The sequence below is a fragment of the Hippichthys cyanospilos genome, chromosome 7 (assembly GCF_059441005.1).
Source record: "Hippichthys cyanospilos isolate Australia breed blue-spotted pipefish chromosome 7, RoL_Hcya_1.0, whole genome shotgun sequence".
Taxonomy (NCBI): Eukaryota; Metazoa; Chordata; class Actinopteri; order Syngnathiformes; family Syngnathidae; genus Hippichthys; species Hippichthys cyanospilos.
Window position 1 is genome coordinate 3459656 of NC_142375.1, and position 26462 is coordinate 3486117.

At 48.8% G+C, this 26462-nt stretch overlaps 3 protein-coding genes across 4 annotated transcripts; 1 reads left to right on the forward strand and 2 right to left on the reverse strand.

Moving 5' to 3' along the window:
- Positions 1-2143: 2143 nt before the first annotated feature.
- On the reverse strand, positions 2144-13633 carry tbce (tubulin folding cofactor E). The gene is made up of 16 exons (XM_088419151.1): positions 13375-13633; positions 10279-10363; positions 10047-10214; positions 9878-9963; positions 9692-9791; positions 9530-9632; positions 9395-9471; positions 9229-9321; positions 3786-3850; positions 3651-3715; positions 3413-3565; positions 3203-3341; positions 2778-2846; positions 2632-2691; positions 2468-2559; positions 2144-2392 (listed from the first exon to the last, which is right to left on the reverse strand). The coding sequence occupies exons 1-16, from the start codon at positions 13487-13489 to the stop codon at positions 2282-2284; spliced, it is 1581 nt and encodes a 526-aa protein (XP_088275277.1). The 5' UTR covers positions 13490-13633; the 3' UTR covers positions 2144-2281.
- On the forward strand, positions 12671-22905 carry rbm34 (RNA binding motif protein 34). The gene is made up of 12 exons (XM_088419152.1): positions 12671-12732; positions 13257-14016; positions 14165-14291; positions 17547-17665; positions 17779-17968; positions 18053-18112; positions 18196-18239; positions 21488-21571; positions 21666-21735; positions 22337-22379; positions 22450-22568; positions 22629-22905. Exons 2-12 carry the CDS (start codon positions 13994-13996, stop codon positions 22857-22859), a joined length of 1110 nt encoding a protein of 369 aa, XP_088275278.1. The 5' UTR covers positions 12671-12732; positions 13257-13993; the 3' UTR covers positions 22860-22905.
- A 109-nt stretch (positions 22906-23014) lies between these two features.
- Positions 23015-26144, reverse strand: pgap4 (post-GPI attachment to proteins GalNAc transferase 4). 2 transcript variants are annotated; one of them, XM_088419159.1, is made up of 3 exons: positions 25666-26144; positions 24633-25079; positions 23015-24044 (listed from the first exon to the last, which is right to left on the reverse strand). In XM_088419159.1, exons 2-3 carry the CDS (start codon positions 25026-25028, stop codon positions 23289-23291), a joined length of 1152 nt encoding a protein of 383 aa, XP_088275285.1. In that variant the 5' UTR covers positions 25029-25079; positions 25666-26144; the 3' UTR covers positions 23015-23288. The 2 variants fall into 2 exon arrangements, with proteins under 2 accessions (XP_088275285.1, XP_088275284.1); XM_088419158.1 differs by having other exon boundaries at positions 24633-25048; positions 25666-26142.
- Between the last annotated feature and the right edge of the window lie 318 nt (positions 26145-26462).

Consider the following 26462-nt stretch of genomic DNA (forward strand, 5'->3'; position numbering starts at 1 on the left):
AAAAGATGTTATATGGAAGTTTTTTAATTTTTTTATTATTGAAAAAAAACAAAAATGCCTGCAAACAGCAACATCCTCTCTTTAACATACTCAACATGCCTGCATATTAAGCACCAACATATTTATGCAAAAAGGGATGGATTATTTTCAACATTAACACCAACAGAATACTGCAAAGTTAAATAGCAGTTCAAACTCAGAATCAATTCTTCGATAGCATCGTCTTCTGCCTCCCAATATTTAACTGCTAGATTTAATTTAGTGACCATATAAACACATTGCAGATAATTCATTCATACAATCATAAATATTTTAATACATTCTTATCTACCTTATCAAATTTACACATCACAGACTTTTACACACAATCTTTTTCAAATTTACATATTTTTTAATATTTTTAATGATTTATTTTTAAAGCTCTTTTCGACTTCATGGTTCAATTTCATGGTTTTTCCATAAATGACACCTTGAACAGATATACACATTTGGTTGACTGTTGGATTGTCTCCTGGTGATGAGTAAAAAAAAAAATAATAAAATAACAGATAAACAGCACTGGACTATGAGCCGCAGGGCTCAAATCACAAGGAAAAAGAGGCTTATAGATCGAAAAATACGGTAATTAATGACTCTTTTAATTCATTAATGAAGCATTTAATTAATTATTGACACTTATTTGTTAATTAAATTTTGGCACTTTTGGTCCTCCACATTCACAGGACTGTGAATTCATGTTGAACCTACATAAAATGTCGTGTAAGAATGAATTTCAAGGTGCTGAATATGAATTATGTTGATACAACATGAAAAAAGTTTGTTCAACGTCTCTCTCCGGACAAAAAAAAAGTCCAGTATTGTTTTGATATATGTGTTCAATGTATTTGAAGTCTATGCAATGTACAATACACTAACATGATGTTTAATAAAAAATGGTAGGGCATCTGATAGGCCAGCTCAAAGCAGGATGTCAACTGATGTTTGAACCATCTAATTTGGTACATGTTTACGAAATTAAATCACCTGAGTGGCATTTTCCTTATGATGTCTAGGATGGAAAATGTTTCAAGTCTCGTGCACTTGTATCGTTTAACCCCTGAGTGTCCGGAGATTTTCACTACTCTGGCTTTATTATCATCCAACTTGGGCTGACTTTGAAAGGCTCAAAACATTGTCAAATATAAATATTTTTTTACTGACAACCCCTCAAAATGTTCAATGGCATCAGCCCTATCTACACATTTGTGTATTTTCACAAATCTATATTCCATGGCTGTTTAGTTTTGAGGAATTTTCATTTTGTGACAAAATAAAACGTTAACAGCTATTCAATGCTGCAGATTTCGTAATATGCATATATAAGGTTAGATGTTAAAAAATTAAAGCTTTTCTGCGAAATTTAAATCTTGGATCGAAGCCTTTTGTCAACTAAGTCCCACAATGCATCGCAAGAACTTTGCATTATGGGAGTCAGGCTTGGAGCTCAACTGAAAGGCTTGAAAATGTCATAAATTGTCTGCTACCACCTCCCGGTGGTTTGGGGGTGTCATCACAAAAAAATTCTGTTGCACCCTGTTCGCGGGTTGCGTGGAAAAAAATAGTTAATAAAATACTGTATTGGGAGGTATAAATCGGGATATAAATCCCATTTGATCCCAGATGTCTCATGCGATCGAGTCCACAAGACAAGACGAGATTTTTGTTGAATTTGTAATAAGTGTGCAAATGTAAACGTTTGTATGTCCAAAGTTGACGATATTTCCAGTTTTTAATGGTTGTAAATGCGTTGAAATGGGTGGAATTCGACATCTGCAGGGTGTACCTCTCTACCTCCCGTTTGAAAAAAATCAGAAGGGACTGGAAATTGAAAGTAACGTTTTGACAATCTACGCAAGATTTTAGCCTTCTTGTGTTTTGTTTTTTGTATGCTTTTTCTTTGAGATCACACATCAAAAACATCTAAAAGCGGGAGTTGGGTCAAAATTTCCCTAAGGGGTTAAAAAACGCTTTTCTTGTGTTTTTCTAGCAAGAACTCGGATCAAGTCTGTATCAGGAATCACAATGTTGCCAATGATGATCACAAGCAAACTTCTTTACACTCAAATGTTTTTCCATTTTTCCAAAGATAAATCAAAACAAAGCGTTTCGGATCACATGTAGACTTTATTGTAGACATGCCAATGATCTCATTACTCAGGATGTGTGTTTCATAGCTTTTGGGTTGTACTTGTGTGCGCACTCCCGTGACAAGCACGTGTTTGTGTGGTGTGCTTGTCGTATTTTAGTGCAAGCGCGTTTCCGAACGTCGCACGAGGACCGTGTTTCCGTCCTCTACGGAATAAAAGGACAAAGTCTTCAGGTCGCTATCCATGTCGAACTCCAGACCCTGCGCCTGCGCACACCAGAAACAGCAACGTGCACATGAGCAAAAGAAACATTTGCGCGTGGCGCCACACCAGCGTGTTACCTTGGCACTGGTGTAGCTGAGCTTGAGGTTGGCCGCAGGGACCTTCAAAAGTCGCGCCAGGAGGCCTTTGACCTTCTGGACCTCCATGGAGTCTACATGCAAACATATGGACGCGCAGTGATTTGGGCTGGCGGCGTGGAGTCGCTAGCAATACGGGAGCAAACCTGGAAGTTTCTTCTCTACCGGCGTCCTCGCCACGTCGTCCACAAACACAAATGTGATCTCTGCAGTCAGAAGGGAAATAAATAAATAAATCGACACAACCTCAGATTTCCACCCGGCAATGGGCCGGCAAGCGTGCAGGGCTTACTTAGCAGCTGATTCTTAAGCGCAAACGGTTGGTCCTTGGTCAGCTCGCCTTCTTCGGGGGCACCGTACTCTGAAACAAACAAGTCCAATTTCAAAACGCTGTCATACGTCTTGCTGGGAATGTGGAGCAGAGGAGAATCAAATTCCAGCGTGAGGTTTTTCACTTTAGCAGTCCGGGACCGAATGTGTGTGTGTGTGTGTGTGTGGGGAATAAATAAGATCAAGCACAAACGTATGAGCTGGTAAACAAAATCAATTCCAAAACATTGTTTCGGGTGCAGCCGGCGCGACCCGGTACCAGTTGATCCACGGACCGGTACCGGTGGTTGGGGACCGCTGGTCTAGAGGGTTGCGGCTTTGCTTTATGGTGAGCATTAATCAGGACTGGGCAGCCGCCAATGGGTTGTCAGAGTGGGCCGGACTTACTGTCAACGAGGCTGCGGTAACGAGGATGGCGAATGGCGAACTCCTGGCTGGGCTGGCTCCGCCCCCTAGTCTGCAGCCATTCCTTTCCAAACATGTTTAAGTAGTCGCACTCAGCCCCCCTTCTCTCCTGGGCGTGCACCTGTAACCATGGCAATAGCTCGGCATCGCTCACACGCGTGCACGCACACACGCTGGCGGGCGGCCGCGTACTTCGGTGCCGTTGAGGACGAGGAGGTGTGGAAGCTTGGCGATGAGCATCTGATTGGCCGTTCTGGGATTGCCATCACTGCTGGCCAACGGGTTCCACCGGCACCAAAGGTGACGCAAGGATGCCAACTTGGACAGCTCGTCGATGGTGCCCCACTGAAGGAGTCAGAAAAGAGGGCGGGGCCGCCGGTTAAGGCACACCGGGAGCGGGAGGGAGACACGCCCGGCCACGGTGTCCCACCTCTGAGATGTTGTTCCGGTTCAGGTTGAGCTTCTCTAGCGTCGCAAACATGGACGTCTCAGCCCCTGACGCAAAAGTGCACGTGAGCAAGGGCGCACGTGGCGGCCACGCGTGACCTGTGGTGGGTGAGCGTACCAGGCGCCGCGTCAGGGAAGTGAATGCTGGAGAACCCGGTGTCCGTCATGATCAACTGCTCCAGTCTGCAACGGCAACGGCGCCGACTTACTGCGCAGCATATTGCCATTCTTGCAATCTAGACAACCAAATGCTTCGACAAAAAAAAAAAAGTCGTGAAAAAGGCTCCAGAAAGTCCTAGCAGTTGTGCAGATACCTAAAGTTTCGACAAGACCAGTAAAGGAAGTCCACCATGGGAGTCTAGAAGTTGAGTAGATTGTCAGAAAGTTCGAAAAGTCATGGAAAAATCTGAAGGCGGACTATAGTATATTACGGAAAGCAAGTAGAACGGGGGATGAAGTCAACTAACGGTTCTAGACAAGTTAGTGGACGGATAAGATCCCAGGATTTATGGACAAGTGTCATGGTTTGTTGGGTTGTGGGTTTATTTTGAGGGGTTCTGTTTCTGTTTACGTTTATAGTTCCGGTTTCTGCCCCTGTCGCGTCTCCCTGCGTTGGTTTTGATTTAGTCCACCTGTCTGTTACCTGCGCCTCGTGTCCTCCAATCTGCTCCCTTTGCCTGTTGTCCCTGCCCAGCTGCCATGTGTTAGTTTGATTAGTTTGTGAATGTATTTAAGCCTAGTGTCTGTTACAGCCCGTGTCGGATCATTGTCTCTGTCGTGTCAGGTCATTGTCGTCTTGTAGTCCCGTCTCGTCTCGCCCATCAGTTTCGTGTATTCCTGCCAGCCTGCCCGTAGTGTTTGTTTTCCGTTTTTCCAGCTTGCCTGCGCCCTTGTTTTTGCCGTCCTGTTTTTCCTGCTTTTTGTTCCCGTTCGTTGTATTAATAAACATGGATTTCATCAACCCCCTGTCCCGACGCTCCCCTGCTTTTGGGTCCTCCGCAACCACGCCGGCGTTCACACCCGCCGTGCACCCCCGTGACAGAATGATCCGACCAACGCAGGACCCAGCGGGAAGCCCGCGGCGGCGGACACGACGCCGCCGCCCCGTCCGCATCCGCTCTCAGCCCGCCGGCCAGCCCCGTTCCCCCAGTGTAAGACCTCTTGTTTTTTCTTCCGTGTTTTTCCCCTCGGAGTCCGCGCCTGTCCCCGCTTCTGATCTGTCCCCCGCGTCCGTCACTTCCGCGTTTCCCTCGTGTTCCTCCGACCTCCCTTACGACACGATTCTGTCCCCGCACGTTTTTTGTAGTTCCGATTTCGCTGATTTGCATAGTTCACCTTCCGTCCGTCCACCTGATCACTCTTCCTCTCCTGCTCGCGCTCCTCACTACACGTTAGAGTCTAATTTTTCCGACATCGAGGATTGCCCTCCCTTCGTCACGTTTCGTTCCAGTACCGGTCCTGATTTTGTTTACCCGCGTCCCTCTTCCGTCAACACTTTTTATCATATTCCGTATTCGAGCCCGTGCACCTCTGATTATGATTTTGATTCAGATTTTGACTATCAGTCCGGCCAGTCCTTTTACAGTTCGTCCGAAGACTCCGATTCAGAGCCCCTATTTGACCGTGACCTTTTCGTGGGCTCCCGGTTGGCATTTCGTGGCCGCCGGTGGAGGGGCCCGCGAAAAGGCCACCGCCCCAGTGACCACCAGAACCCATCTGTTCAGCCTTCCGATCCGTTCCCTCCTGTCTCTATGTCCCCCTCTTGCCGCGCCCTGCCTACTTCCTCCTGTCCTGTACCACCCTCTTCTTGCACCCTGTCCCAAGCTCCTGTCGCGTCTGTACCACCGGTCTCTGTTCCCCAAACTTCCTGCCGGCGGGCTGAAGCGGCACCCGCTCCTGTCCCAGCGCCAAGGCGGCTACCCGCCCCTGTCCCAGCGCCAAGGCGGCTACCCGTACCTGTCCCTGCGCCAAGGCGGCTACCTGTCCCTGCGCCAAGGCGGCTACCTGTCCCTGCGCCAAGGCGGCTACCTGTCCCTGCGCCAAGGCGGCTACCTGTCCCTGCGCCAAGGCGGCTACCCGCCCCTGTCCCTGCGCCAAGGCGGCAGACCGCCCCTGTCCCAGCGCCAAGGCGGCAGACCGCCCCTGTCCCAGCGAGCCGGTCCCCGGTCTCTGCGAACCCTGCGAGCCGGTCCCCGGTCTCTGCGAACCCTGCGAGCCGGTCCCCGGTCTCTGCGAACCCTGCGAGCCGGTCCCCGGCCTCTGTGAACCCTGCGAGCCGGCGCCCGGCCTCTGTGACCCCTGCGAGCCGGCGCCCGGCCTCTGTGACCCCTGCGAGCCGGCGCCCGGCCTCTGTGACCCCTGCGAGCCGGCCCCCGGCCTCTGTGAACCCTGCGAGCCGGTCCCCGGCCTCTGTGACCCCTGCGAGCCGGTCCCCGGCCTCTGTGACCCCTGCGAGCCGGACCCCGGCCTCTGTGACCCCTGCGAGCCGGACCCCGGCCTCTGTGACCCCTGCGAGCCGGACCCCGGCCTCTGTGACCCCTGCGAGCCGGACCCCGGCCTCTGTGACCCCTGCGAGCCGGACCCCGGCCTCTGTGACCCCTGCGAGCCGGACCCCGGCCTCTGTGACCCCTGCGAGCCGGACCCCGGCCTCTGTGCACCCTGCGAGCCGGACCCCGGCCTCTGTGCACCCTGCGAGCCGGACCCCGGCCTCTGTGCACCCTGCGAGCCGGACCCCGGCCTCTGTGCACCCTGCGAGCCGGACCCCGGCCTCTGTGCACCCTGCGAGCCGGACCCCGGCCTCTGTGCACCCTGCGAGCCGGACCCCAGGCTCTGTGAACCCTGCCCGTCTGCCTCCCAAGCCAGTCGCCCGTCTGCCTCCCAAGCCAGTCGCCCGTCTGCCTCCCAAGCCAGTCGCCCGTCTGACTCCCAAGCCAGTCGCCCGTCTGACTCCCAAGCCAGTCGCCCGTCTGACTCCCAAGCCAGTCGCCCGTCTGACTCCCAAGCCAGTCGCCCGTCTGACTCCCAAGCCAGTCGCCCGTCTGACTCCCAAGCCAGTCGCCCGTCTGACTCCAAAGCCAGTCGCCCGTCTGCCTCAGTCATCCCAAGTCAGTCTCCTGGCATCCCCGCCGTTTCTGATTGGCCCCCAGTGGCTGTCTCTGTCCAGCCTGCCGTTCCCAGTGCTGCCAGCCACGGTGCCGCAGCCTCAGCCTGTTGAGCCACCAGCCACGGCGCCTCAGCCTCCTGAGCCGCCAGCCTCTGCGCCGCTGCCTCAGCCTCCTGAGCCACCAGCCACGGCGCCGCAGCCTCAGCCTGTTGAGCCACCAGCCACGGCGCCTCAGCCTCCTGAGCCGCCAGCCTCTGCGCCGCTGCCACAGCCTCCTGAGCCGCCAGCCTCGGCGCGGCAGCCGCAGTCGCCTGAGCTGTCAGCCATGCCACCATTGCCGCAGACGACAGAGATGCCAGACTGTTCCCTGTGGTCGCCCCTGTCCCAGGTCAGTCTTGTGCTCTCACTCGTGTCTGTGGCCTGCACCCAGTGGCTGTTCCCTGATGGCACCCCGACGACGCCTCCGCACCTGCCTGACGGTGTTCAGTCGACGCCTCCGCACCGGCCTGACAGCGTCCACCCGACGCTCCCGCTCCCGCTTGACGGCGTCCGGCCGACGCTTGCGCTCCCGCCTGACGGCGTCCGGCCGACGCCTCTGCTCCCGCCTGACGGTGTCCAGCCGACGCCCCCGCTCTCGCCTGACGCTGCCCTGCCGACGCTCCCGCCTGCCGATCTCCAGGGGCAACCGGGATACAAGCCTACCTGGGGTGGCTTGCTGTTCGCCATCGGGCGCCCAGGTCGCCCGCCTGACTCGGCCCGCCGGGCACATCTGCTCTGGCGTCCTGGCCGCCCGCCTGATTCGCCTCGCCGGGCACCTCTCGTCTGGCGACCGGGTCGCCCCCCTGACTCGCCCCGCAGGGCACCTCTTGTTTGGCGACCGGCCCGTCCGCCTGACTCGCCCTGCCGGGCTCATCTGCTCTGGAGACCGGGTCGTCCGCCTGACTCGCCCTGCTGGCCTCATCTGCACTGGCGACTGGGTCGCCCTCCGGACTTTCAGCCTCAGGTGTACCCCGTATGGCACATGGGGTGCTTTTGGACTGTTTTTGTTTGTTTTTTTTTTTTTCTGTGCCCTCCTCCGGTCCCCCTTCCGCCCGCCCTGCCTCGGTTTTGGTTGCTTGTCGGTTTGTTTTGGGACGTCTGGGATCCGTCCCTTGAGAGGGGGGTTCTGTCATGGTTTGTTGGGTTGTGGGTTTATTTTGAGGGGTTCTGTTTCTGTTTACGTTTATAGTTCCGGTTTCTGCCCCTGTCGCGTCTCCCTGCGTTGGTTTTGATTTAGTCCACCTGTCTGTTACCTGCGCCTCGTGTCCTCCAATCTGCTCCCTTTGCCTGTTGTCCCTGCCCAGCTGCCATGTGTTAGTTTGATTAGTTTGTGAATGTATTTAAGCCTAGTGTCTGTTACAGCCCGTGTCGGATCATTGTCTCTGTCGTGTCAGGTCATTGTCGTCTTGTAGTCCCGTCTCGTCTCGCCCATCAGTTTCGTGTATTCCTGCCAGCCTGCCCGTAGTGTTTGTTTTCCGTTTTTCCAGCTTGCCTGCGCCCTTGTTTTTGCCGTCCTGTTTTTCCTGCTTTTTGTTCCCGTTCGTTGTATTAATAAACATGGATTTCATCAACCCCCTGTCCCGACGCTCCCCTGCTTTTGGGTCCTCCGCAACCACGCCGGCGTTCACACCCGCCGTGCACCCCCGTGACAGACAAGGGTCCAAAAGATGATCAGAAGGTTCTACAATTAAAGGTGAAGTAGATTAGGGTCAGGACAGCAAGTAGGAAGTTTAGTAGACAACTGGCGGTTGCGATTTATATGCCCAGTAGATATCCGTCATGAGTCAAGTACAGTTATAAAAGATGAACAGATGGTTCTAAAAGTCAACAAAAGCCTAGTCCAACTTCTGTAGTGAAGTGAAAGGTTCAAGAATTCGGCATTGAATGTTCTAGAAGCCAAGCGAAAGGCTCCCTACGAATTGCGCAGACCCTGAAGAGTTCCAAAACTCGAGTCAAGGATCTACATGCGCAACAGGATGCTCTAGAACAAGGGTCTTCTATCAATGCCCCCGGGATGCTTCCCATGTCTCCCAGCTGCAATTCAAATGATCCGACAATCGGCAAGATCTGCAGAAACTGGCTAATGAGCCCTGAGCGTTTGAATTGGGTGTTGTATATAAAATGTCCCGGACACCGCCCTTGCAGGATCGAAAAGAAAAACCCTTGCTCTAGGATTTGCTCCAACCGATTGCAAAGTGGATTCAAGGATTCTAAAAGGTGACCAGTATGTTCTAGAAAACAAGTGAAAGTTCTAAACATTAACCAGAAGGCTGGAGATGTCCAGGAATGCTACAAGAAGAGCGTGAGTATGCCGACCACTGGGCCAAACGACGCCTTTGCTTTTGTTGACCATTCTAGATGCGGTGGATGGAACAGAATGTTTGGAGTTGTAGCAGAAAAGAAGCACGGGCGGGAGGACCTGGGCAGAGCGGCCAGGTTGAGCAGGCTGTCCTGATCCAGAGGGTTTTTGGACAGGTTGAGACACTTGAGCTCCTGAAGGACGCCCTCAGGCCTGCAAAACACGCATGCACGTGTTAGGTCGTGCCTTCCTCCCCATGGCGGCCGTTTCGTGTGCACGAAGCCACCTTTGTAATTGCGTGATGTGGTTGTCCACCACGATGAGCTCTTCTAGCTTGGGCCACATGGGGGCGCAGTGCAGGATCTGAAAGCAAGTGATTTAGAGGTTTGCGGCCGGGTCCCTGTGCAAGGGAAACTTCTACCTGTGTCCACGTCAGCTCGCAGCCCATGAGGGTCACAACTTTAAGGTTGGCGAAGGCCCAGCGGAGGGCCGCTGGCTCCGAGGGCAAGCGGAGTCTGTTGAAGCTGCGGCGAGAGCGCAGAGTTCACGTGCAAGAGAGACAGGAAGCGGACGAGCGCCCGACCTCAGCTGCAGGCCCTCCAAATGCCGCAACTGCTGAGCGATGGCGGCCACGTCCTCCCAGGAGCACAGCAGCGAACCGATCAGGTCCAGCCAGCGCACATCTGCGCGCATGTCAAAGAATTACATTTTGGCCGCACGCCAAAGAGCGCATGGCCGCTGAGGCCATTCCGCTGCCATCAAAAGATACTGGGTGTGGTTCTCAGGATCTGCCCGTCTTCTCCCGGCCCGTTGACCTGACACCTCGGGAGCAGGACGCAGGAGAGGCTCTCCAGACTGCAACGCAGTCACAAAAATGTCGCGCGGGGCCGCTCGGCCATCGGCCCGACAAGCCGGAGCTCACCTGCACCGGGGCTCACCTGCACCGGCGAACCTCAGCCCACTCCAGCTTTTTGCCCGAGATGCTGATCGCCTCGCCAGTCTCCTCTGCCGCCGCGTCCGCCTTGTACATGCGCCGCACCGCCGTCAGGAAGTCCACGCCGAAGCTGGCCTTGGACGGACGAACAAAGGAGCCTCCCGTGGGGTGCCTGGCAGGCACCGAAATTCACGAGAGGTCACGTGCGCGAGGGGGCGGGCGCCCAAGGACCATACCTGCACGTGAAGTAACGCACTCCTTGGTGGGACCCGTCGTGTTTACCTCGCGCGGGCTGGTCCCACTCCACGCCCAGCCACACTCCTGAGCGCCACACGCACACACAAAATTACCAAAAGAAGTAAGTGAAATTGGATCATTTTCCTCAGCACACTTGACTATATCGGTAGTTGATAAACGCTGGGCGAAATTCCAAATCTGGAGCGCTCCATTCCATACGCCGCTCCTGCGCTTCTATCCAGCAAGATTTGGAACCAAGCCTGCTGTTGTTAGAAACGTGGTTAAACCCATCATCTCCAGAAGCAATTGTAACAATGCAACTATAATGTATTTTGAAAAGACAGGCTGCGTGGGAAGAGTGATGGTGCTCTCGTAAAGAGGTAAAAGAGGCCCTTAAAGAGGCCCTGAAGATTTTACACTTAATGTGTTGGAATTCATGTTATTCTGTCAGAAGAAATGTCTAGCACATTGATATGCCGATATCGACCACCTGCGGCAAAAGTAGATTTTTATGAGCATTTAAATCACTACTTATCAAATGCAACTTTAACAAAGAGAGACTTTAATGTAAACTGGGAAAATAAAGGTAACAGGCAAAAGCTCAATGAAATGTCAGATTATTTCAATTCAACCCAAGTGGTTATTGGCCGAACTGGGATAACCACTAGCTCTCCAACACAAATAGATCTAGTATTCTCGAAAAAACCCGAAAGTATTATTAAGGATTATTAAGTCACACCATTTTTTGGTCTCTCGGACCACAATGCCGTATTGTTTTTCAAGAAAACTTACCAAGAAGCGATTCAATTATATAAGCAATACTCCCAAACAAATATTTGTTCCAAATAATCCGAGAGAGATTTTTGCCTCCAGACCTAAACCATTTTTACTGGTCAGGAATTATTTACACAGATGTTGATACATGTTGTGACCTTTTGCCTTCCTCAATAAATGAGGTCTAAAAACCATTTGAAAAAATGGGAACTCACAAAAAGCGAAAACATTCTCTGCTTTGGATTAATGGGGATTGTAAACAATTTATGATTCAAAGATATCAAGTCCTTGAATAAATCTTGGTCTCTGGTTTAACTACTGATAGACTAAAGTTTGTTTCACTAAGAAACAAGGTCATGCAAACTTTAAGAAGAGCAAAACTGATTTCTTTAAGACTGCAATCGACAATGCCAAAGAAATGATGTAGGACATGTAATTTCCAAAATAAAAAAACTCCATCTACGGTTGACACAGGCGGTTGTTCCACTTAAATGGAAGGTGGCCAAGGTTGCACCTGTTTACAAGTCTGGGGAGAAAACAGACCAGACCCTGCTAATTATCGTCCAATCAGTATTCTACCTGCTATCTCCAAGGTTGGTGAAAAATGGGTGGCGTTGTCAGTTACTGACCTCCTTAATACTGGCCCTGGACTCCAACCTATGCAATATGGGTTTAGGCCCCAACATTTAACTGAAACAACCATCAGTGTCTTTGTTATGAAGGTCAAGTCATACTTGGATACAAACGGCTGTCTTGCTTTTTTATCAATTTAAAAGTGCATTTGATACAATCAATCATTCAAAACTTGTATCCAGACTGACTGATATTAAATTCAGTGATCACACTATTAAATGTGTTTGCTCTTACCTCTCTGACAGAAAGCAGACTGTTCAAATATATGACTGTAAGTCACCATACTCCAGTTATACAGTAGGTGTCCCTCTGGGCTTGATCCTAGGCCCTTTACTTTTTTCTCTTTATGTAAATGATTTTCCAAAAATATGCAAAAAATGTTGAAACTTTAATGTAGGCGGATGATACTGTTATTTTTAGAGCTGGAAAAAGTGCACAAGACGCAGCTCATCAATTACCTACAGTCTTAGAAGACGTACAGACTTGGCTCATAGATTCATGCCTCTGCCTCAATGTAAAAAAAACATCAACAACAAAAAAAAACAGTATCAATGTTCATTACAAAACAATGACCACTTTAATCCCAGCGAATGTTTATTTAGGAGATGTGGCCATACAAAAAGTGGATGAGTTCATTGCAAAAGCATATTAAGAAAAGTGTTAATAACATAAACTGTAATACAGCATATGCAATTTTAAACAGCTCTTCGCAAACAGACAAAGCAGCATTTACATTCTTACATTCTATGGTTCTCGCACATATAGAGTACTGCATAATTATTTAGTAATTTACTGCGGCCTCTGTCATTAAAACTGCTGAATCATGTTACACAAGGGCATTAAAATTCTTCACAAGAAACCTTGGTCCTATCATCACTGTCTAATCCTTGATAAATATAAATTATTAAATCGCTCAAATTTTATATTTAAATCCTCAGTGGCTCCACCCGCGTGACACGAGCTGTAATCAGAGGCGACTGTGAACTCCAACTTAAGAGAACATCGTTCTCTCACAATGTTCTGTCAGTGCAGGGCTCCAAGACATGGTATTTGTAAATGTTTAATTATGGATGGTGCAATAGGGCTGATGCAATTTAAATTAGTGCTATGGGAATAGGTGCAATATGGATAAGTGCAATAATAGTTGAGTAAGTGGGGCGTGGCCTATGTTTTCTTTAAACTGTGATGTAAGTTTGCAAGACATGAAATTGATGTTTACTGTATGTTCCTTATTTTCCTGGTCCAGTATTTGTTGTTCTCTGTGTCTCCTGTACTCTGTGTCTCGGTACTGAATGTTGTATGTTTCTTGTGCTTCTTTGTCTTTTATGTACTTCTACCTACCAGGTTTGCAGATGGAAATAACCCCATGGCTATAATCTGGCATAGTTACTTTTGTTTAAAATGTTCATTCATATGCATTGTTCCTCCTCTCTAAAAAAAATAAAATAAAATCACAATTAAGCATCGTAACCTGCACCTTTATGTCCCTAACAATCCCAATATCTGGGTGATGCCTACTTTGAAGTGGCCATGCATTTCGCTTAAGATGTATGACTTTTTTTTTTTATAGAAATCCCTTCGACCAGCCCAATCCGTGTCCCGGTACCACGGTACCGACTGGTAAACGATGCGCCTTCGGTTCTACGTGGCCCGCGGCAAGAGCGGTCCCGGGATATGACGGCGAATACCTGCTGTGGGTGGCACTTCGCCTGCGAAGCGGACCGTGGCCCGGTGCTCGCCACAAGAAACCCGCCGGCCCACGGGGTCCTGTGGAGCATCGTCTTCTGTCTGGTCGGTTGCCATCGGCGCCAGCTCAGCGGGCGGGGTGCAAGTAAAAGTGGGCAAAAGTCGCTCCCTGTGAAGATGGGAACGTTTTGAACGCCGCGGACTCTACAACGGCAACACCGCGCTTACTTCCGGCAAGCGCGGAAGACACTCCACACACGCCTCTGCAGTTTATACTGTGAATATGAGCTCCAAATACAAGCGATAATGTTTCTTTAATGAAGGTGTTATTCTTTGACTCGTTTATTGGTGAAAATGCCGGTCGTATGTGCCACTAAAAGAAAACCAAACTCTTGGAAGGGGGAACCTTTGTTTCCCAGGGGATTCCTTTAGCAACCGGACCGCAGCCCACCAGCCAATCGCATGCACATGCGCAACAATAGCCCCAAACTCGTCTTTCTTTTTGCAATTCGACCCTATAGAATGGTCGCCAGCCTCGCCGTTTGTTCGTGAATTCCAAGTCCAAGCTGAGCTCCGACGTTTTGTGAAAGCGGCGGGAGTGACGCTTCCCCGAGTAACACCATGAAGAAGAAAGCGGCTCGCAGGTTTGTTGACGCCAGTAAGCACATCTCTGTCGTCACAAGCGTTCAAATGAATCCGAACAACAATTGCGAGTAGGATAGGCGACTCTCGCATTGTTGGTCGCGACTTTTACATCATCCTTGATTTGTCCTTTGATCTTGTTGTGTTCAGGGAGTACCAAGTGGGCGAGGTGTCGGGAAGTTTGTTCCAGGAAAAGTGCATGCCTTCCGGCCCTCTTTCGGCTCTGTTCGGCAGCGCCTCAACGTCGACGGGCGTTCTGTTCAAGGCCGCGCCGCAGGTCAGACAGCTTGCGGGTCGGCGTGACCCATTTGGCCTTCTGGCGGTGATGGGCTGTAATTTGACGTCATTGAAAAGCTACGCAAAGGATATGTTGACTGAGCTTTTTGAGCTGCAACATTTTTGCACTCGGGCACGTGTCAAACTCAAGGCATGGGTGCCAGATTTGACCCACCACATTACTTTATGTGGCCCACAAAAATGCTGATTTGACTTAGAGATTCGGGCTAAAATACCAAATTTGCAAGTTTTCTTCAACCTTTTAAATTTTGAAGGAAAAAAGCAATGGCTTTATTATACCCATCCCCTCTCTTGAACAGTTTTTTTCTTGCCTCTGATTTCAGAACTAGCTACATGTGTTACGAACACATTTAAAATTGATCTGACTTCACAGTCATACTGGCCCTCTGACAGAAACTAGAACTAAAATGTGTCTCGTCATAACACCCATTGACACCCCTGCACTCATGTCACTGTTTGGAGTTCTTTGAATGCATCTTCATCCTTTGCCATTGAATTACAACGTAGTTATTTAAGCAAAGAGTTGTTTATGTTCACTTTCTTCAATGCCATCGTGAAGTCATTGTTTGGACCCGTACATTGCTGTCACTTGGGCGTGCTTAAACAAATCTATTTGAGAAATATTACACCAGTACGGTCTTGATTTTCTAGAAATGGTACAAGTGCAATTATTTAGGGTATTTAAATAGACATAGTACCCCTTGCTTATTTTTGGGCTATTTTAGTATATTTTCAAACCTGCTGATCAGCCCTAATGTAAAATCTAACAAACATCATAGACAACGGAAGAAAAACATTGCAAAGTAGATTTTTTTTTTTGTTTAGTGATTTGAGTCCAAAGATTTGAGAAAGCAATAACTGCCATAATCCCCCAAATATGAAAGACGCTTCTGTATGGGACACGACCTTAATTTTGGCATAAAAATCTGCTATTTTCTGTCATGCACCAACACATTGGCAACAATGTCTTAACAATAGCAAGTCAGAATCAATCTCATCTTCCTAAATGCTTCTTTTTTTTTTGTGTTCATATATGTAAGTTATTAATTTGTTGAGCATATAAAGTTAAGTGTGTTTCACATCTCCCACATTGTGTGTTGTCAGTGAACATGTCCCCAGTGTAATGTTGAATGCACTTAAAGGAGTTGTTTATCCCTTTCCTCGCAACATGCCTCAAGTTAATTTTGCCATAAATACCTGAAGTTGCACAGCAGCTGCATTTCACCAAGTCCACGATTGTGTTTCTATGCCAAAACATGTAATTAACTCTTTCAGTGCCAAGCATTATCGGAAAAGGCGACTCGAGTGCAAGTATATTTAGCATTTTCACTCATCTTTCAAGGTTGACAAAATGTGTGCCATGTCTATTTAAACATAAGTGCTATCTTATGAAAGATTGATTTCCATTCTTTAGAATTACGTGTGTAATGTATGTGTAGTATGTATGACAACACTGCTCTCCAATGGTCACAGTTATCACTACAGTGCTCAATTGCCTTAATATTACATAAGCACTAGTCAAGGGTGTCCGCTGCTCTCCATAAAAAAAAAAAAAAATTGACGCAAATTGTATCATTTATTTGTTTTTATTACTATTGTAAAAGATGAGAATCCTCATTCATGTTACTGAAAGACTTTTAATACACGAGTCAAATGGAATTCCTTTCTGTGGACTCTAACCGGTGCAATCTTAATTGAATCAACTGGAGACATCCTAACTTTGACACGATCTTCTCCGTTTTAGTAATATTCCTGCGTGTAAACAAGTATGGACTGAACGGTGGTTCAGTTTGCTGGCTTCTTAAACATAATGCAGTCATAAGCTCATAAGCTGCTAACAGCCAATTGACGTCTGCCTACTACTCTAATAATTGTAAAAATACGTCCAAAATAAAATCTATGCGCCAAACTCCGCTTCTGTGGCTGTCGGATCAATCTTCCTCGAATAGTGTAGAAAAAAAAAAAAAGTAAATGTTTATAGTCGGTGTTCCCAACTTTCTCACCATGGACCAGCCAACACTTGAGATTATTATTTTGGACCGATGGACACTGAAGCCACACCGCCCTTCGTTACTACAAAATGTTATGTTAACAGCAGCCAGAGGTGGCGCTAAAACTAAAGATCAAGCCAAACAAAGCACAAATTAATGAACTGTTAAAGAATAAACACAATCGGCTCCAGAACCTCATAACTTTGGGTGCGGCCCAGTACCTTTTGACCCATGGACCGGTACCGGGCTGAGGACCAGTGTTTAGGGACCTCTGGATTATAAGACACACACATACTTTCGGCCTTCGTTTTTTGGGGAAAAGTGTGTCATATTTGGGGAATTCACGTACAGTGGACCCCTGTGTTACAACTTCCCTGATTTCCCTGAAATTTTCATTTTGGGACATGGAATACTGAGTTATTTCATTCTCTCTTTATGACATTTTCCATGTTAAGGGAACAAAACAACTGTCATGACTTTAGGGGCTTGGCTGTATTTGTGTTGTTTTGCCTCCATCTGCAGGCATTTTTAGGTAATTGCACTCATTTAGTATTGCCGTCTAACTGCTTCCATGCGACGCGTGACTTCAATGCTGGTCGGCTATTTGTCGGCGTCTCCTCACAGAGATGGTGGTCTGCTATTGGTCGGCCTCACTTGTTTCATAATAGCGGAACGGTAAAGCTTTGTTCTATTGTGAGTGGTTGCAAAACCGTATTTATAGTGCATTTTACTGCTTAATTCAAAATTGAAAGGGTTAGCCATGGGTTCCAAGATTGCTAGTGATGTTAAAGAGAGAAGTAAGAAGATGATTTATATGGAAACGATGGGCATAACAAGTGGCACTCAAAGGTAAATAAATTCTTTCCATTTTTTTTTATTTATGATGTTTTCTGATTGTACACATGTATATTATATATACGTAGCACTTACTATACCATTTTGGTACCAATTTTTAATATGTATGTACAATTTTGATATTTTTTACCTGGGCTTCTAAACGCATTCGCTATTTAACATAGGTTTGGATTGCCGTTATAATACAAATTCGCCTTATGACCCCAACCAAAGAACGGATGAATGTCGTTACACGGGGGCCTGCAGTATAACATTATAAGGAGCAAAGTGGACTTTGCACTGGCTCAAATGCAGTTGGTCCAAAGATAATGTTCTCTTGTGTTTCTCTTGCAACGCTGACATTCTTTTTCAACATTTTCCCGGTGAACCTTCCGTGCTCGTGGCGCCAGCTCCCACAGCTCAGCGATCGGCCTCAAGCTCCAGAGTTCAAAGCTGAAGAAGCCGGGAAGGCTAAGGGCAAGAATGCCCCCAAGGTCAAGACTGAAGCCGAGCGCAAGATGGAGAACAGGTAAAGTGCGCGGGCCGATGCTAAGTGCTAGCATACTTTTGTACGTGGGGTGTCCATCCATCAATCAAGTCTTTGATGTGCAAATGTTTTTTTGTTTTCTTTCTTTGTTTCAGGGAGTCAGGCCTGCAGAACGCCGACGAGACCGAGGCGCGGATCGGCAGGAGTAAGCGCGGCGCGGAGGAGGCGGGGCTGGAGAAGGGACCGGAGCACTGGGTGCTGAAGCGCCAGCGGCTGCGTGACGAGCAAATCAAAAAGCAGAGGACGGCCTTCGTGGGCAACCTACCCGTGGGCTGCACCAAAAAGGTAGGCGCTCCACCCCCGTCGCCTCACTTTTGACCTCTGCCGCTAAAGCCCATCTGTCTGCTTGCGCCTGCGTTGGCCCTGCAGACGCTGCTTAGCTTGTTCAAGGGTGACGGCGCCATCCAGTCCATCCGCTTCCGCTCCCTGGTAAGGCAAAATGCACCCAACACGCAAAAGTGGTAGGGGTTAGCTTGACGTCACGTGATGCCCACCTGTTTGGCTCGCCGCAGGTGCGGGAGGACCCGACCATGTCGCGCAAATTCGCCACCATCAAGTGAGTGATGCCACCGCACACACGTAGTGAGGACGTCCCACTACATGATGCACTGCCTAGCTCCTAACACCAACCCTTCCCTTAACCTCAAATAAAATCCAATTCAAACTTATACTTCCCAGGTTCGGGCAACCTACAACATTTATTAAACAACACTCAAGAAGGAAGACAAGGAGCTTGGATTTTTTTTTTTTTTTTTCCTTGCGAGAAGAGCGGCCAGAGATCTGGACCTTCTCAGATCTCCTGCCGTTCTAAATACACACCCTGTCTGCTCCTCAACTATACATTTGTGTTGGCCCTAGTTACAAACCCTGAAGGGTTAACGGAGACATTGCAGTAATGTAACAATCAGCTTGTGATAGTGGGGGATGAAGGTATGAGTCCTTACACAGTAGGTCCATGCAATCACTGTCAGGCTGCACAATTAATCGAATTTGAATCGCAATCACGATATTGGCTGCCACAATTAATTATGCTGATTCTCGGCAACGTTAACATTTAAAAAGTCAAGCACTTTTTTGATGACAGGTAAAATCAAGCACTTTGCCATCCTACCACCAGGGGGGCATTCTTTTCCACATGTTTGCATGACAAAAGCATCTAATTTTCTCACCCTAATATATTATTTACCAGTGTGAAATAGCGTTGTTTATCTTTTGATTCCCTATATATACAGTGCTAGCTGTCAATTGAGACCCATTTTGAAAAATCGGATTGGACTGGAATAAATTTGGTTTGAAATTACTGAAAATGACACTTTGACTGCTAATTGATTTAAATTTGTTGAAAAGTAAATAATGTGCTTGGTTCTAGACTATTTTTTTCATTGATTTGCACTCGGCAACTAAGTTAGATGTGTTTCTCTGTGTGCCAAGTTATTGCCATGTCTTGTGAATTTGTTTTAATTATTATTTATTTATTTGAGTTTATTATTGACTTGAAGCCCTGTTTATATACTGCTTGTATTAAAAAGGGCAATAAATAGACATGTTGATAAATGACATGATGAATAATTGTGATAATCGAGATTTCAATATTGACCAAAATGATCGTGACTATTTTGGCCATAATCATGCAGCCCTCACTCACTGCTATCCTCTTTCCCGGAAACAAAACAACCGACCTCGTGCCGTTTCACTTTTTGGTCGTGTCGTGGTGCCTGCTTTGTTCTCAGAGCTGCAAAAGACGTGTCGTCTCCTCACACTTTCTTCACAAACAACTCCAACTGAAAATATCCCTGTCTACAAATATACATATTGCAAAAACAAATATGGGGTAACCTATGTACAATTATTCTAACACTACTCGAAAACAGGGTAGGGCAATTGAAGGGCCGTTGTCCTGCATGTTTTCTAGTTTTCTCTCTCCAACACACCTGCTTCAAATGATTAGAATCATTTTCAAATTGCTGCAGAGCTTGCTGATGGGTTTATTGTTTGAACTGAGTGTGTCGGGGGGAGAAAATTGGAAAACATGCAGGTCACGGACCCTCGAGGGCCACCCCTGCTCTAACAGCAAGTCTTGGCCCTCCAAAAGAGCCCTGGACTTTGTGGGATCCACCAAAATGGTCCCCAAAAGTACACAAGGTCCCCACAAAGAAGTAAAACCCAGATGTTGGTCCCCACCATATTACAAAAATTAAGAGCACGCTGTTTGTGTTTTTGGAGGGCTATACAGCGTATTACAGCGTGCCTGGCTTACGTTTTGTTTTTTCATGTTGCGATGTGGAATACTGAGTTATTTCATCCTCTCTTTATGACATTTTCCATGTTATGGGAACAAAACAACTGTCATGACTCTAGTCTAGGGGCTTGGCTGTATTTGTGTTGTTTTGCCTCCATCTGCAGCCATTTTTAGGTAATTGCACTTATTTACTATTGCTGTCTAACTGCTTCCATGCGACGCATGACTTCAATGCTAGTCGGCTATTTGTCGGCGTTTCCTCACAGAGATGGTGGTCTGCAATTGGTCGGCCTCACTTGTTTCATAATAGCGGAACGGTAAAGCTTTGTTCTATTGTGAGTGGTTACAGAACCGTATTTATAGTGCATTTTACTGCTTAATTCAAAGTTGAAAGGGTTAGCCATGGGTTCCAAGATTGCTAGTGATGTTAAAGAGAGAAGTAAGAAGATGATTTATATGGAAACGAAGCTGGAGATAATCAACTAATATAAAGCTAGCCTAGACTACCCTACCCTTACTAGGGATTATGGGCATAACATGTGCCACTTAAAGGTAAATAAATCTTTTTTTGTTTATTTATGATGTTTTCTGATGGTGTGTGTGTGTGAACGGATTAATCTTGTAACACAGGGGCCCACTGCGTGTGTGTGTGTGTGTGTGTGTGTATATATATATATATATATATATATATATATATATATATATATACTTACACACGCACACACACACAGTGGGCCCCCGTGTTACGAGATTAATTCGTTCCGGATACATACATACACTGGTCCCCCGGTTTACGACGTCCCTGGCTTGCGGTTTTTTTGTCCCCTCTGTCCTCCATTTTTACAACAAAAACTCCTCCTCAAACATGGCGGTTAGTGTGCGTGCGCGACTCTGCGGGTCGCTCCGCGCTCATACGTCTATAGACGCATCACTGGTAAAGTCACTAGAATGCTGGTCTGCTATTGGTTGGCTCATGACTTTCTAAAATACTGGTCTGCTATTGGTCGGCGTCACGGAAGCATGTGCTTACAAAAGCATATTTATTGTGCATTTTACCGCTTAATTCAAACTTGAATTGGTTAGCCATGGGTAGGACTGCTAGTGATGTTAAAAAGAGAAGTAAGAAGATGATTTATATGGAAACAAAGCTGGAGATAATCAAGAAATACGAAGAAGGCTAAGGTAGGCTAGGCTACAGTCATTATGGAATGTGGCCATAACAAGCTCTCATGGCACTCAAAGGTAATTAAATCCTTTCTATATTTTTTTTATTTCTGATATTATTTAATTGTATACATGTATATTATATAAAAGTAACACTCACTATACTATTTTGATCCCATTTTTTAATATGTATATACATTGTTTGTGTTTTTAACTGGGGTTTTTCACGTATTTATTTAACATAGGTTTGGATTGCCCGCCGTTACGATCCCAACCGCGGAACGGATTAACCTTGTAAACTGGGGGCCCACTGTATATATATCGGTTAGCATGAGGCAATATGTTGGGGTCAGGAAAATGGAAAGGCAAATGTCAATGGATGATCTGTGTCTCGTTGTCAGGCGGCAAGCTCACCCGTCCAGACAGAGCATCAACGCATACGTGGTCTTCAAGGAGCCGCAAAGCGTTGCCAAAGTGCTGCAGAGGTGACCGCCACCCGCTCGCCGCCGGGGGGGGGGGGGGGGGGGGGGGCTTGCACCCACGCTGACTCCCCTCCTTGGTCCCCTTTGTCACCCGCAGGAACGGCGTGGAGATCCAGAAAGATTTCGTCATTCGCGTGGACCGGGTGAACTCGAAGAAGACGCAGAGCGTGAGTGTGGCTGCTTGAGCATGGCCTCGTGTCATGTACGCATTTGTGCATGTTTGCGCAAGCCATACATTCTTTCTTCTTTTTTTTTTGCTGAACAAGCCAGCAAGGAAAATCATTAGTGTTAAAAGTAACAAAAAAACAAGGCTTCCACAATTTGGCACCTTTTCACATCTGCATATTGTTGACTCTCTTTTTAGCATACATTTATCTTTACTGTAAAGCTTTTTTTTTTTTTTTTTAATTTAGGGAGCTCCCAAGGTTTCCAACAAAGTCTTGCCAGCTTCAAATCAACAGAAAAAGCAAATCAATCCTTCTCTAAATTTGTTCATGATTGGCCACCGCATGATTATGAGACCGTCAAAATGAAATTTTTGGCGCCAATGATGGCTCTGCATTTTTTCCTAGTAATGGTAAGACCAAGCCTCATCAAGCGCTTGAAATATATACTATATATGTATTTTTTTGTCTTCTGTTTCCCCTGCTTCTTTAAAGCAAGAGTGCCTTCTAGAGGAGCCAAAAATATCACAAGTGGCTTTGGTTTCCCATGGCTTGTTTTTTGCTTGGGTGTGTTGACATAGCACCCGCACATTTGCTTTCACAGCACGACCACAAGCGTTCGGTGTTCGTGGGGAACCTCAACTTTGGTGAGTCGCCGCACTGGCTAAAGCACGCCGGCTAACGCACGTCAGCTAACCGTGCACTTGCGGACGCTAGAGCTCAAGGACTCTGCGCTGCGACGCCACTTTGAGACATGCGGCGCGGTGGAGGCTGTCCGGCTGGTGCGCGACCACAAAACAGGCCTGGGAAAAGGATTCGGCTACGTCCTCTTTAAGGTACAGGTCGGATGCGCGTGCGCTCGCCCGCGGGGCTTGACTTTCGACCTCTGCCGGCAGAGCTGTGACTCGGTGCAGCTGGCGTTGAAGCTGGAAGGCAGCCGGCTGGACGGCCGTCCAATCAGGGTGAAAAGGTCCACCAAGAAGGAAGCCGGGAGCGGGCCCGCCGCCACCAAGGCCAAATGTCAGCAGCCCGGGAGAAACTTCATAGGAGAGATGGCCCGGCCCAAACAAAAAGGCAAAAAGAAAGGCAAGAAGCTCAAAAAGGCCACAAAACAGGTCCACATATGAGCCACTTCGGTCTTCGCCTAATAGAGCAACTTTATTTTTTTCGGGGGGGGGGGGGGGGGGGGGGAGTCGCTATTAATCTAGGTGAGGCTTTTCGTCCATCTTGTGGACACTTATCCTTCTGGGGTCACTCGATAAAATACAACTGGAGACGCTACTAGAAATGTACTTCCAAAGTTTATTAAATCAGACATGGCACCCTGTTTAATTGTTTTGTTTTTTTGTTTGTTTGTTTTTTTTCCCCCCAAAAAATGCTCTACACTTGGCGCACAGAGCAAAGCCACCATTTCACACGTTGAGAAGCTGAGCAACTCCACTTGCGTATTTCTTTAGCAAATTTAGATTTAGTCGGAGTTCACTGACCTCAATTCAACCCATGAACAAACAATTTTTCTCTCTCACACACACACACACACACACTCAGCAGGGCAGTCAGGGCCTGAGTGTGGAGAAGGCCCCAATGTGCGTGACCAGGTTGGGCTCCACGCTGTGCGCCCGCTCGGCCGGCAGGCCATGCAGCAGGCGGTAGAGCGCCGTGTCCTTGGCGTAGCCCCGGAAGCAGAAGACAGGCTCCAGGTAGTCGGCCACCCTCAACGAGCTGTTGCCCGGGTACAGCATGGCGGGCGTGCAGCACTCTGTGGCGGGTGCCACAGCGTAGAGCTGCGGCGAGAGGCGGCGCACCTCCAGCAGGTAGTGGCGGCCCAGCAGCTCGGCCGCCACCATCACGTAGGCGGCCAGCAGCGCCAGGTGCCCGGCGCACATGCGCAAGGGCAGCGCGCAGGGGTTCCAGGCGGCCAGCAGCCGCAGCAGCAAGGTAGCGCCCAGCAGGCCCAGGCCCAGCCACTCCAGGACGCGGTAGGGCTCTGGGTTCCAATAGCCCTGCAGGTGCTCCGGGTGGTAGAGCTTGACGTAGAGCGAGCGCGCCGCAAAGCGCCGGCCCAGTAGCTCGCGGGCCACCCGGAACAGGTCGGCGTGGGGTAGGGCGTCGTCCTCCAGGACCAGCAGGTTGCGGGGCTCCGCCAGCCGGTAAGCCTCCCGCAGGCAGAACACGTAATCCCGCTTCTCCCGCTCAAAGTCGTTGATGGGCTGGTGCTTCCCGGCCGGTCGGCGCAGCACGCGGAAGTGCCGCTCCAGCAGTTTGGCGTCTTCGTTCCCCTCGGGCCCGCTCTCCATGTCGCACAGCACCACCTGCCATGGGGTGCCACCGGCCTTCGGCTTAGTCATGGGGCTCCAGGTCCACGGGGTCTCCAAATCGAGGCTAAACCACCGGAGCGAGAAGCCGTACACTCGGATGACGCTCTGAGACGGGCGACCGGCAGGGATTTCCAAGCCGTGTACTTTTCCCCTACGGCAAGTGGGTGCGATGGTCGGATGGTAAAAGCAAAATTTAGAACGAGGGTGTCCCACCTATGGCCCGCTGCCTAGTCTTAAATGCCATGTTGCATATATGGTGGGACGTTTGTAAAAATGCAAAAAAATAATTGTTAGCCTTGTAAAAAGTTGTTCAGCTTGCAGGTTAAAACAAAAAAAGCTACTATAGCTACTATATTAAAAAAATATACACTTAGTTGATCGATCTTGGTGTTAAAAATAATTTTTTTTTGTCAATTTTCCGAGGACAAACAACTGCCCGGAATAAACTGTAGAAAACTGAAAAATGAATATGAGAATGTCGAACTCCACATGCGCTGGTTTGGCTTCGGCCACGCGTCCACTTTATCACCCCCGAGCGGAGCGGCAGTCAAGCGAGACTTGAGCGGAAAGACGGCAACGCACCTGAGCGCAGGACCCCTCCCCGCAGGTATCCAGAAGAGCGCTCAGCCGGTGGGTGACCTGCAGGAGGTAGTGGTAGCGGAGTGCCCGGCGCCGGCGTGTGGTCACCACGGCTACCAGCAGCTTGGGATGGCGGGGGGGCTGGGCGAGGGTGGGCCGGGGGGCAGCGGTGCCCTGCCAGAAGCGCAGAGCGTCCTGACCGCGCCGCAGACTCTGCTGCAAGGCGTCACGGCTCCTGGCGTCCCCGTAGGCCCGGCGCAGGAAGTAGTAAGAGTGCTGCAGGCGGTGGCCAATGACCGGAAGCGCCACGCAGAAGGTCAGCGCAAACACCGCCAGCACCCTGGCGGCGCCGCCGGCACTGGTCCGGCGGCGGGCCGGAGACGAGGCCGCCCCTGGCATGCTTTCACGGGAGCGCTGACCTGCAAGGGGAAAAGGTGGGGTGCAGCAAGACTACTCAAGTTAAATTCTCAGAAGCGCTGGCTTACTTGTCACTTCATAAATCGGCCTATAAAAATTAATTACATAATCCTTATTTTCTTCTCTCGCAACTGAACGCACGCTGTAGGTCTACAATAGTTTCTGATCACTTTCATATACGAATGAGGGTCCCCAACCGCCAGTCCGCGGCCCGATACCGGTCCGTGGATCAACTGTTACCGGGTCGCACCCGAAATAAGGATGGTTTGGAACTGGCTTAGGTTGTGGTTTCACACGTTAATAGAGCTGTGCTTTGTTTGGCCCGAGATATTTTTTTTGGCGCCACCTCTGGCCACTATTGATATAACATTTTACAGTGAGGAAGGACTTTGCGGCTTCATTGAGAGCAGCCACTGTCGTCATCAAATCGACAATTTCTGAAAGCCGTTCGGGTGAACAGTCCAACAATTAAAATGATGATCAACTCATGGCCTGAGAACTTGTGACTTTTATCCTCAGCGAAAGGGGGAACTTGCTGCGATTGCTTTACCGTCACCAAACGAAGCAATCTGCATAGTGCTAATCAAGGCGCGAGGCCGAACGGCCCGCTTGCACTCACCCCCACGAGCGTCCCACTGACGTCACCGCACTCGGTCGCCCCTTCTCCCGTCGCCTCGCGCGCTTCTGCTCTTGATTGTCACCGACTTGTTGGTGGTCGCTAACTTCCGCCATCGTGACGTCATCCCTCCGGTCAGTCTGGCTCACGAATACGCAGGTCCAACTTGTTTTCGGGCGGTCTCTCTACCCGCCTAAATTGAACGCGCGTCGTTGTCTATATATGTCGCTATGAATGCGGTGACGCGCTCGGATTGGTCGATGCAAAGCCAGGCGTCGGTTCTTTGAGAGGCTCTCCTGACTCCGGACGGGGATCCCAGCGTGAAATACGCAACTCATTGTTATGACACTTTGGAAAAACATAACAGTCATAACTTTTGTTCCAGCAGGCAAATGAGCGAAGTCGTGAGAAACGATATGGCAACGCAACATGGCTGCCCTCTAGCTTGAGCCACCAGAGTCAGTGATAAACTTCTGGAGGGCTGGAGAAGCCGGAAGTCCCGAACTCCTGGATGCGCGCGCAGCTAGATGTCATGCCCGTGGCTGACCACGCGATAGCGCTACATGACATACTCGTTTTAATTGCTGTAAAAACATTAAAAAAAGATCCCACACTCCCTGAACGAGAACATGACCGCCCTTACCGTTGCGTTCACGGACGCCGCAGGAATGCCGAAAACACAAATACTCTCATCAAATCCAAAGTCTCCTTAACTGCTTTTTTTTCCACCTTGTATCAAAGTGCAATCCTCGACGGACTGCTTTCTGCATATTTTCCAAGTTACTATCTGCGCCACGCCC